Genomic DNA, 13,086 nt, shown 5'->3' with positions numbered 1-13,086 from the left:
TTCTGGGGTAGATACAGGCCTGAATGTGCCATTGATTGGGTTTTTTTCCACTGCCAATGAGAGCCCTCTCATAGAGCATAGTGGGGAGACTCCCCAGTCTCAACAGCCACACCTGGGAGACATGACAGCCCAGCTGAAAATCATGACCCTGCTGTTAGGCAGCCAAGGTCCACTATACTTTACCTAGCACCTACCTTGTAGGGTGCTACATCTAAAAATTACTAAGAAAAACTATTTTTGTTTTGGAGTAATGGTCTACTGAGACTTTACCTCTAATTATGTTTTTTGAGTTTATTGATTTTTGCTTCCCTGTTGGCAAGATTCACTGTTTTGGTAACTATTGTCGGAACAGAAATGGGGAAAACAATAACTGTAAGGCCTCTTTCACACGAACGATGCGATCAGATCCACCTGTCAGTTTTTTAGGCGGATCTGATCGGATCCTCCATGCATCTCTATGGGGCAGTGGATGTCAGCGGAGACATGTCCGCTGACACCCGCTGCCATCCGCATCCGATCCTGTCCGTGAAATCCGGACAGATGGAAACCCTATTTTCCATCCGTCCAGGGGATCGGATCGGATTTGGGTTGGATGAGAGCAGGCAGTCCGTTCTCATCCGATTCCCCCATAGAGAGCAGCGGGGCTCTGACACCTCCATCTCCACACACAGAGCAGAGAAGGAGCTGTCACCTGCCTGCTCAGCAGGGATCGCCGGAACGATTCCCCGCTGAGCAGAGAATGGACCGCGTCGGACAGCGGACCGTGTGAAAGGAGCCTAAAGCTGTCATCAGAAGTTAACAGGAGGGGAGGAAAAAACTCCACAATGGGGACATAAAAAGCAAAAACAAAGAAAATCAAAAAGATTCTAACCCTTCCTGGCACAATCCAAAACTAGAAATAAAATGTCTGTATTGCACCAAAGACATCTTTATGATCTCAACTGTCAAGAACTGCAACCTTTGGAAATTTGGGCATGCGGTAAAATTTAACATGATACTTTTAGCAACCAGGGGAAACTTATTTTAAACTGGGCTTCAAATTTACAAACCAATAATAGGCAAATGAATGATAATGTATGCCTCTAGTCAGACACAGAAACAGTACAAAGTTCATAAAATGCTAATGATGTGATAAGCTACCATAAAAGCACGAGCAAATACCAGACATCTAAAAATGATGACTTAGTAATACTACCGACTTTGTATATGCATAATGAAAATCATGTAATCGACTGACTTAAATAGCAAGTCCTCATTCAGGAACATTCTACAAGGATCTGAAATTTAACTCAAATGGGCCTATTCAGTAAGGTAGTAAATATGACATGCAATGTGCACTAACTCATAGCAGAGGTTTTGAATATAAAAGATAAGTAATGATTGATTGCTTTAAAGCGGAGTTCCACATAAAAGTGGAACTTCCGCTAACCTGTCTCCTCCCCCCCCCCTCCAGTGCCACATTTGGCTCCTTTGAGGGGGTACCTTTTTTTCACAGGTACCCTGTCCCCACTTCCGTCAGACCTTGCCGCGGCGAGGTATGTCAGCAGTCCGGCCCCCCTGCTCCTTCCTCCTCCTTCCTCTGCTTTCTGGCCAGTAACCGAGTGCATGCGGCTTCACGGCCGGGTTCCCTTACCGGCAATGGCAGCGGCAGCATCTGACAGCCGATGGAAACATTGGCTGCGGTGCCAACATCACTGGATTCCAGGACAGGTAAGTGTCCTAATATTAAAAGTCAGCAGCTACAGCATGTGTAGCTGCTGACTTTTCATTTTTGGAGCGTGAGGCCGGAACACCACTTTAAGTTTGCACATTTTATTATTTGAGGAAGATGTAGGAGAAATAATACTTTTAGTGCACCCAAACAAAACTTTTAGTGAGTATGTTTCAGTTTAAGTAACTTTTAGTGAGTAGAGTTTTCATCCTCAAAAGTAAATGATTATCCACTTCTGGACCAGAAGGATTTACCCCCTTATGACCAGGCCATTTTTTGCGATACGGCACTGCGTTACTTTAACTGACAATTTCGTAGTCGTGGGACGCTGTACCCAAATTAAATTGATGTCCTTTTTTCCCACAAATAGAGCTTTATTTTGGGGATATTTGATCACCTCTGCGATTTTTATTTTTTGTGCTATAAAAAAAAGTGCGACAATTCTGAAAAAAAAAAACAATATTTGTTACTTTCTGCTATAAGAACATTCCCAATAAAAAAAATGTAAAAATCTAATTTTTTCATCAGTTTAAGTCAATATGTAAAAATCCCAATAAGCTTATATTGATTGGTTTGTGCAAAAGTTATTGCATCTACAAACTAGGGGAAAGATTTATGTAATTTTTATTTATTTATTTATTTTTTTAATAGTAATGGTGGCGATCAGCGATTTTTAGCGGGACTTCGACATTGCAGCAGACAGATTGGACACCTAACTGACATTTTTGACACTTTGCGGGGGACCAGTGACATTACTACAGTAATCAGTGCTAAAAAGAAGCACTGTTACTGTACTAATGACACTGGCAGGGAAGGGGTTAACAACAGGGGCGATCAAAGGGTTAAATGTGCCCCTAGAGGGTGTTTTTTAACTGTGTGGGGTATGGGCTTGCTGAATGAACACAGAGACCTGTGTTCCTAAATAAGAGAAACACAGGATCCCTGTGTTCATTACTGACAGAACAGTGGTCTGCCGTGTTTACAACAGCAGACTGCCGTTCTGTCTCCACAGGGAGCCATCGCGGGTGTTCGGCGGACATCGCGGCCACCTGACCCGTTGATTGGCTCCCCTTGTAGACAATCAGCGTGTGCGTGCGCCACCACTGGCGTTACAGCGAAATGACATACCGCAGTATAAGTACGGCGGCTGGTCGGCAAGTGGTTAAGGTTCTGTGTACTAGATATGATGCTGAATTCCATTGTAAATACAATGGAATGTTGATACATTGTAAATTGAATTTATTAATATACAGTATGTGCATATATTTTTTATATCTATTGTACAAACAGCCTTAGTGAACTTCTGAAGAATTGGAATTTATTTCTGAGAAATGCATTGAGAAAGATCTCTACCCTACCACCACATTTGCATTAAACAAATTCTGACTATTACCTGTGTCCAGCGAATATATTATTGGTATATTTATATGGATTTTTGAGCTATGAAATTTTAAGATGTTTTAATGTGGTACTAATAAACATTTTTATTTTATGTATTTGGTTTTGTTTGTTGTGTGTACCTTTAAAATTCCATTACTCCTGCCATCTCTTCTTCAAGGAATACAATTATGTGGATGATAACATTTTAGCCCACTGTGTAAGTTTGTTGAATATACCCTAGGTTTGCACATTGCCATTGCTATTTCTATTGCCCTAGCTCCTTGTTGCCCAAGAATGCAGTATAGCCCAGTTATAAACAGGCAAAAAATTTGGGGGAGCATACCCATGTATTTCCAAAGCTGCTGCAGCTATGAACCAAAAGACATGTATATTAAAAAAGAATAGCGCGCAAATGCAAAGGAAATTCCTACCAAATCTGAAGAGAGTCCATAAATAAAAATGGGGGTTTGGTCCCACCATATGGCCATATCGTGCTCAAGCCCACTACTGCGTCAAAGTACCCCATTATCAGTGGGTCCTACACTATCCATGATCTGATCTGATATTCACTATAATAACAAAAGTATTGGGATGCCTGCCTTTACACGCACATGAACTTTAATGGCATCCTAGTCTTAGTCTGTAGGGTTCAATATTGAGTTGGCCCACCCTTTTACAGCTATAACCGCTTCAACTCTTCTGGGAAGGCTGTCCACAAGGTTTAGGAGTGTGTCTATGGGAATGTTTGACCATTCTTCCAGAAGCGCATTTGTGAGGTCAAGCTTTAATGTTGGTCGAGAATGTCTGTCTCGCAGTCTCCGCTATCATTAATCCCAAAGGTGGTCTATCGGGTTAAGGTCAGGACTGTGTGGGCCAGTCAAGTTCCTCCACTCCAAACTTGCTTATCCATGTCTTTATGGACCTTGCTTTGTGCACTGGTCCAAATCATTTGGTAGAGGGGGAATTATGGTGTGGGGTTGTTTTTTCAGAAGTTGGGCTTGGCCCCTTAGTTCCAGTGAAGGGAACTCTTAAGGCGTCAGCATACCAAGACATTTTGGACAATTTCATGCTTCCAACTATGTGGGAACAGTTTGGGGATGGCCCCTTCCTGTTCCAACATGACTGCGTACCAGTGCACAAACAAGGTCCATAAATGGATGAGTGAGTTTGGGCTGGAGGAACTTGACTGGCCTGCACAGAGTCCTGAGCTCAACCAGATAGAACACCTGAACCTTCTCATCCAACATCAGTGCCTGACCTCACAAATGCACTTCTGGAAGAATGGTCAAACATTCCCATAGACATACTCATAAACATTGTGGACGGCCTTCCCAGAAGAGTTAAAGCTGTTATAGCTGCATAGGGTGGGCCAACTCAATATTAAACCCTACGGACTAAGACTGGGATGCCATTAACGTTCATGTGCGTATAAAGGCAGGCTTCCCAATACTTTTGACAATATAGTTTATATTGGTCATCCTCAACTTGACACCCAATATGCCGAAGCTATTCAACTAAGGAATTTCTCAAATAAGCTAGGCCCAATACATCACCGCTTTGGATCTTTCAAAGGGGTAATAGCAAATAACGCTAACCAAGGCCACCAGGGAGAAACAGACAGACAACTTCAGTACAGAAAAGTTACACCACTCCAGACACATTGCAACGGGTTGTGAAAAGGTTGTTATAACACCACCTGAACTATACATCAGTATTCATAGATGACAATGTAATTTTCAGTAAAGACTGGGAGTCCCATTTACTCTAGGTCCAGGCAGTATTAGACTATCTGAGGAGAGCAGAGTTTACACTGAACCCAAAAAATGAACTCTAAAAATTGAGGAAGCAAGGTACATTGTGGGATGAAATATAATAGCATAAATCAGCAAGGTAGAGGCTAAATAGACCTAACCCTGTCCCCTCTACAAAAAACAGGCATGTGCATTCCAAAGCATAGTGAGGTACTACAGTTTGTGACCAATTATTCCACCCATGATGGCTCCTTTGACAGATCTGACTTAGGGACTGAAATTGTTAATTAATTAAGGGAACGCAGATGCTGAAAGGGTCTTCCTGATGTGTCAACATCCTGTTCTGGTAGCTCCTGACTTCAGATGGATACCTCCAATCCTAGCAAAGAAACCTTCTAGCGAAGAAACTTTGCCAGGGTGGTGCAATGACAATGGTGCTATGAAAATGCTTGACCCATAATTGGCCTCTTGACTCACTCCAGTATCATCTCTTGGGAAGAAATTCAGGCTGATCTCTGACCATGCTCTTCTGTGGGGGGTCTGTGATGTAAGGGGGGCTCTCTGATGTAAGGGGGGCTCTGATGTAAGGGGGCTTTGTGTGGGGGGGTCTGTAATGTAAGGGGGGCTCTCTGATGTGGGGGGCTCTGTGTGGGGGGCTCTGATGTAAGGGGGCTTTGTGTAGGGGGTCTATGATGTTAGGGAGGCTTTGTGTGGGGGGTCTCTGATGTGAGGGGGGCTCTGTGTGGGGGGTATCTGATGTAAGGGGGGCTTTGTGTGGGGGTCTCTGATGTAAGTGGGCTCTGTGTGTTGCGTTTCTGATGTGAGGGGGGCTTTGTGTGGGGGGTTTCTGATGTGAGGGGGGCTTTGTGTGGGGGGGTCTCTGATGTAAGTGGGGGCTTTGTGTGGGGGGCTCTCTGATGTAAGGGGGGCTCTGTGTGGGGGGCTCTGATGTAGGGGGGCTTTGTGTGAGGGGTCTGTGATGTAAGGGGGCTCTCTGAAGTAAGGGGGGGCTTTGTGTGGGGGGTCTCTGATGTGGGGGGGTCTCTGATATGAGGGGGGCTTTGTGTGGGGGGTATCTGATGTGAGGGGGGCTCTGTGTGGGGGGGTCTCTGATGTGAGGGGGGCTCTGTGTGGGGGGTCTCTGATGTGAGGGGGGGGCTCTGTGTGGGGGGGGTCTCTGATGTAAGTGGGGCTCTGTGTGGGGGGCTCTCTGATGTAGGGGGAGGGCTCTAAATTAAGGGGGGCTTTGTGTGGGGGGTCCCTGATGAAAGGGGGGCTCTGTGTGGGGGGTCTCTGATGTAAGGGGGGCTCTGTGTGGGGGGTCTCTGATGTAAGGGGGGCTAAGTTATTAGTGATCATAAAAAAGAAAAGTAAAATAAAGTGCTAAAAAGTTGCAAGAAAATGCGCGCGGGGGGGTCACACAGGATTAGATCGCACAGGGCGCCTGAACACCTAAGGCCGGCCCTGCTTATCACTGCGTTCCCATCTTCAAGGTGTGCTGAAAAGGGGTGTGAACTGATATTGAAATCCCTGCCTGTGTGGCTTACTTTTTTATATTGTGCTCTTACAATTCCATTTTAGATAAACCATCTGTCTCTTGCCTTGTGAGCATGTGTCAAAAGGTTTGCTGCCAATTCCACCACATTTATAAATTCACTACTTGTCATCAATTCAAATTTTTATGTAACCAGTTGTAAATGATGTGGATGTGGAGTGATATTCTAAACCGTAAATACTGAGGTTTATGTTCATTTACAGTCTGAGTTTGCTGGTCCTAATAGAGAAGTATCCTTTTCTAGCATCAGTTTTTTATGTTTGTGTGATGAATGCAGAAAATGACACCATCACACCATCTGCCAAAGAAGTAAATTCAGCAAGTAGCAAATCACACATATAGGTATAAAGATGATGAATGCAGCACTGTTCTTCTGTAACATGCCCTAAATCTTATTTCACCAAATGGAGTAACATAACCCATCAAAGCCTTAGTAAGGCACAGATGTACACATTAGAATTTCAGGTACACTGTGGAGTGAAAATGCAATATTATTTATGTATGAAAGCGTCCACACACTAACTTCTACTAGCCATGCTCTTAACAAGCTTTTCTAAACTCTCAGATTTGTTCCCTGACTCTGAAGCTTGACTCTATTTAATAACATTACAAACAAGTGAAGCTGCATGGTACAACTCACTAATATGTCCAACCCATTAATAAATCAAATTTAATGGTCCTCATTTTTTTATTCACATAGTTTTATTAAGCATTAAACTAGGGTGACTACATTTACAAACTGCCATTCAGGGACACCCCCTGAAAACACCCCCCCCCCCCCCCATCTAATCCCCCGCCCAAAAAGATGATTTTTAAAAAATATATTTTGCCAATTGGTTTAGACAGGTGGTTTACAATGTGCACCTGTTTTAACTAAGTCACCTTCTTTTTGATTACTGTCCCCCACTTGCATCACCTTCTTTTTCATTACTGTCCCTAACTTGTGTCACTTTCTTCATTACTGTCCCCCACTTTTGTCCCCCTCTTCTTTATTACTGTCCCCACTTGTGTCACCTTCTTCTTCATTACTGTCCCCCACTTGTGTCCCCCTCTTCTTAATTACTGTCCCCACTTGTGTCACCTTCTTCTTCATTACTGTCCCCCACTTGTGCCTCCTTCTTCTTCATTACTGTCCCCCACTTGTGTCCCCTTTTTCTTCATTACTGCCTCCCACTTGTGTCAACTTCGTCTTCATTACTGCCCCCCACTTGTGTCACCTTCTTCTTCATTACTGTCCCCCTCCCTCAGTGCCCCCACTTGTGTCCCCTTCTACTCCAATCCAGTTCCTCACCTTCTAATATCCCTCTGGTGAGTGGTAGTGGTCCAGTCCACTGGTCTGGGGTCCCAGACAATTAGGCCAAATGGCAGGAGCAGGGAGGAGGAGAAATCGGGCACTGCGGGCAGCCGTGGATTTGAGCCAGCTTAGCAGATGCCGCCGGGCGGTGGGTGAAGGAGATGGGTGGAGACAGTGACACTACACTCTGGAGTGAAGGAGATCCGTCCCTGCCCTGCAAGTCACCCTGGAGTCTGGGCGCTGAAGAAGGAGGAGGTGAGTGGAGACAGTCAGCAGTGCAGCATTAGACATAGGCCTCGTTCCGCTCAGCCTCACTCTGAGGCTCTGACTGTGTGTGACGTCACTGGTTGCCAGAGGCCAGGCAGAGCAGCCCTAGCAACCAGTTCCAGCGATCAGTTAGGGTGGCTGTGTGTCCTCCATTTCATTCCGGGACATTGTATTGTCCCGGAATGAAAGTGCCTGGGACACAGGACACAAATGTCAATTGTAGGACAGTCCTGGGCAATCCAGAACACGTGGGCACCCTACATTAAACAATACAGGTACAAAAACCTCTTTCTCTGTATCTTACCCCTTCTCTCCCCTCCCCCATGTAGACAAATATTAACATTAATATTAACACCTGTTGTCCTTAGCATACAGAGCTAGGGACCAAAGAAGGATCACAGATGGCAAGTGCATCTATGACGGCAAGTGCACCAAGGTGTAGAGTCTGAGCCCTAACTGGTGTTCACCAGAGCTCCTTCTAGTGGAAATGGGTTTTGCTGCATGTTAGTACTAGGTTGCAGTCCTTAGGATTGCCCCACCAGGAGGTGAGCAAGCTGGGGTGCAGTAGCTGATGTAACAGGTAGGGATCAAGAAGAAGCATAGTCATTAAACAAGCCAAAGGTCAGTAACGATTAGTTGCAAGTTGGGATTAGGCAGAAGCGTAGTTGAGGAATGAGCCAAAGGTCAGTAATGAGTGGATGTGAAGATACAGATGGCAGCAGGAGTGACAAGAGCGAGATATTGTCTGGGGAGAGCTCAAGTATCCGGCAAACAGGAAGTGCAAAGGCATGGCTAAAATAGGAAGTTCATGAGAGGAGCAAAGGGTTCAAGATTCAAGAGAAAAAATGTTCACGACAAGATCGTTTAGGGAATTTTCCAGGGAACTATCCAGCATCCCAGGCTGTTTAGCAAGAAGAGACATCACCAGGCGCAGCAGAGGTTGCAGGTTCCTGACAATATAAAGTCATTATCTCTGGACACCCATGCTGTGTGCTCAGGGGACAATGAGGTTGTCCATTTCTGTGCTATTATGTACTAGAAACAACACTCAGAATAGGTTTCAGAACCTCTGAAAATAACCCCTATTCTGACAATTCCAAAAGACACAGTATAGGTTCTGGGGTATAGCTCAAATGGAAGACAGAGGTAATGGTATTTGCAATGGCAGATCAGTGCCTAAATAACTTGGGGCGCCTCCAGAGCATGTGCATCAAGTCTCAGGACTTGATTAAGTCTCAGTCACACTCAGGATTTGATACAGCCATCAACGGTTACAATATGTAGTATGAAAAGTTGGATCGGTTTTAGGAATGACAATAAAGATATACCAAGCAAACGTCTTAAGATAACAGACGACTGTTCATCCATAAATGCTCCAACATCTGTCTCCCACTTTTTTCCTTGAGGTAACTGGGCATTCATGTTCAATGTTACTGGCATGATAGTTTCATATACTGTATGGTGGAACTAAGAAACTTACTACCCTGAGCTAGTATCTCAAACAGGGGAGCTTTGTGATGCTACATAGGATAGGAGCCTAGACAGACAATGAATGCCGATATTGGTAAAATCTTAATGCTCCTGATTCGTTAAGATAAATTCTAACCTTTTTTTCCAGCTTCAACCAGGTGTCCGTCCCGCTTGCCACAAACTGTAGGCCAAAGAACCAAGTTTCTCTCAATGCCAAGTTTCTGCATACTGAATCAAAGAGATCTTTACCCTTCCAGTCCATCTGCAAAAAAGAATGCTCGTTAATTAAAATGCAATAATAATTCATGTCAGTTATGGATAAGATATATATAAAATATGAGAATTATTTTATTACTCGGAAATTTTACAAATACAAGGCATATCATTATAGTAATTTTCAATTACAGGATATTTTCAATATCAATAGACTACGAGTGTGGTAATCACTGAATTTGTATTCCATTGATAACTACAAGTGTGTCTGCCATGGTGGCAAACAGGACTTGTTCAATATTTACAGTACCCATGGTAACAAAGTCCAAAAGGTAGAGTTAGACTTTAAGATTATTGGTTATTGATATATGCTTGGACAATTATTTTCTTGAAACAATGTTTATATTAAATGACTGTATTGTTACATGCATGACAAGCATAATAACCCATTTATGTTGAAAAATGTAAGAAGAAATGTGTACGGTATATCTTAGCTGTAAATGACATAGATTCAGCACATTACCCACTAACATCCAGTAATCTTATAGCTGAACTGAAATTTAAGTGAAAAAATGACTTTTGCATTACCCCTTCCATACTACAAATTTTAAATACTTTTTTAGTCTAGAGGAAGAGGAATAAGAAGAAATACTTACCCTGTTCATCACTGCCGCAACCTTTCTCCACGCTGCACAACTAGTCAACTGAAGCAGCTTACCTTTGTCACTCCACCTGTCCTAGGCATTCACACGTCATCATGTACAATGAAGGACCATCAGTGAGGGCCTTACCACATCCCAAAGCTTTTGATATTGAAGAAGAGCACCAGCTGTCTGTGTAGTGAGGAATAAGGTACAGCTGTGTATTCCTCTACTCTTTAGACGAGGACTGGTTCTGAGGAAGAGGGGATCTCTCCTCGAAACGCGTCAACCTTTTGGAAGGTCCTCCGGCATGCTGAACATTGTTTCAGTGGCCTGGTTGCTTTGTGTCCATTGTAGACTGGAAATGCGTTTAAGACTTTTGTATGTGTGAGTATATTCCTTTTCTCTTTTATCAATAAACACCACTTGGGTAATGCGCAAGGTTGGTGCGCCCTCTTTTTTTCTTTTTACAGTGTTCTTAACCTGGGGTCCATGGACCTCTAACTGATCAATGAATAGGTTTCAGGGGTTTAGTGAGGGTCGGATAAAAAAAATTAACTCATATTAACTATAGAGCCCTCCTCCTTGTCCCAATCAATGGTTTCCCATCAAAATAAATGAAAGAAAACGTTCTCTGCTACTGCTTATAGCGCCACCTGCTAAGCCTCTCTTGACTCATTGAAGACCCATGTTTACCATTTAAATTTGTATCATCGTTCTCTGCGCAATTGTCATTTTGTGTGCCACCATAATAGCAAGTGCTAATTCTTATTTTCTAGTAGTAGCAGTAGTAGTAGTAGTAGTAGTAGTTGTATTAACAGATTTGAGCAGAATTATATTGTTTTGTTTGATTTGCACAAAATGATTGTAATTCATTTTTAATGAGTGGCTATTACTTTTTTGCATGAAATAGAGTGAGATTTTTGTTAAAATTGTTTACTTTATGAAAACAAACAGTGTATGGCGTGTGTATGTATGAGGCAATCAAATTGAACTAAAATTAAGTACATATAATAATTGCAAAGTTGTGAATGTCCTCTACTTTTCTTCTCCATGCAGGGAGAAAAAAAGAAGAGTTTAATATGTAAACCACTAATAAATCTAAAAAAATGTATAAGTCTGCATTATTACATTTTTGAAAAGTTACAACTACAGTAAGAGCCGGTTCACACCAGATGCAATCCAGTGCATTTTTTTCCCTGCATCAAAAACACATGGATGGTATGTTATATGGGTTCAAATGGCATAGTTCACAGTGCAGTGCATTCCACTGCTTTCCAGTACAGTCACAAAAATTAGAACATGCTGCATTTTTTCTGCACTAAACTGTACTGGAACATGATAAAAGTTATATATCTGCTGTGCCTAGTAGCAATATACCTTAAAGAGGATTCAAATAACACAGAAAGCAGCTGGCACAATATTGTGAAATAAACAATATAGTAAACCTACAAAACAAAAAGTGGTGCAGCGCTATATATTTCCTAACATAAGACAGTTGAAAAAGTCCACATGCAGAAAGATAGTCCCAGTGGATATCACAGAGTATGACTCAAATCAATGTGCAGAGTATAACGCAGATATCACAGTCATATCAATGTGCAGAGGCCACCACCGACACCCAATCACACAGCCTCTTACTATCCATTTCTGATCTTCACTACAAAGGTCTAAAAGTGCGGTGTTCAACTTCCAGTGGGCCGTATTGACAGTAACCTCTTTCCTGCTTTCTCAACCGATCTCATCCAGAACTTAGAACGTCTCATGCAGAAATAAATGATACAATACAATATATTTATATCCGTGCCACATCAATGCCATGTCAGTGCTCATCCATGCCACATCTATGCCACTTCAGTGCTCATCCATGCCACATCCATGCCACATCAGTGCTCTTTCTTGCCACATCCTAGCGACATCAATGCCACTACAGTGCTTATCAGTGCCCTACAGTGCCTCACAAAAGTGTAATGGGTAGTCAGGAAATTAGATTGGTATTTTTATGTCCCTAGAGCACCTGACAGTGATCCCTGAAAATTGGGCCTCTGTATGTGGCTAGGCTGTGTAAAAGTCTCACACATGTGGTATCACCATACTCAGGAGGAGTAGCAGAATGTATTTTGGGGTGTCATGTTTTGCTATGTACATGCTATGTGTTAGAAATATCTTATAAATTGACAAGTTTGTGTAAAAAAAAAAAAAAAATAATGCGTTTTCATTTTCTTACTACATTTTCCAAAAACTTGTGGAAAAAAATGACATATTCAAAAGACTCATAATGCCTCCTAGACTATGTGTTGGGGTGTTTGCTTTCCAAAATGGGGTCATTTTGTGGGCGCTTCCATTATCCTGGTGCTCCAGGACCTTAAAAAGTGTGATAGGTTGTCAGGAAATTTTATGTGTTATTTATTCTCCTAGAACGCTGGAGGTGCTACTTGGATGTTGGGCCTATGTATGTGGCCAGGCTGTGTAAAAGTCTCACACATGTGGTATCGCCATACTCAGGAGGAGTAGCAGAATGTATTATGGGGTGTAGTTCCATGTATGCCTATACAGTGTGTGAGAAAAAGCTTGGTAATATGACAATTTTGTGAAAAAAATAAATAAATAAATAAACAATCTTCATTTTGCAAAGAATTGTGGGAAAAAATACAGCTTAAAAAAACTCACCATGCCCCTTACTAAATACCTTGGAAAGTCTAGTTATCAAAAAGGTGTCATTTGGGGGGTATTTGTACTTTCCTGGCTTGTTAGTGTTTCAAGAAATAAGATAGGCCGGCAGTACATCAGGTTTGATCAATTTT

At 42.6% G+C, this 13,086-nt stretch overlaps 1 protein-coding gene across 1 annotated transcript in view; it reads right to left on the bottom strand.

Moving 5' to 3' along the window:
- LOC309547201 (merlin-like) overlaps window positions 1–13,086 on the bottom strand; it is a 116,123-nt gene that overhangs the window by 66,026 nt on the left and 37,011 nt on the right. Inside the window, exon 4 of the mRNA XM_082246997.1 lies at window positions 9,565–9,690. Within this exon, the coding sequence (XP_082103123.1) occupies window positions 9,565–9,690 (126 nt within the window). The remainder of the gene's footprint in view (window positions 1–9,564; window positions 9,691–13,086) is intronic.

Source organism: Pelophylax lessonae (assembly GCF_965119305.1).
Source record: "Pelophylax lessonae genome assembly, chromosome: 2".
NCBI lineage: Eukaryota > Metazoa > Chordata > Amphibia > Anura > Ranidae > Pelophylax > Pelophylax lessonae.
Note: the sequence above shows the minus strand (reverse complement) of the source record. Positions and strands in the feature narration are given on the sequence as shown.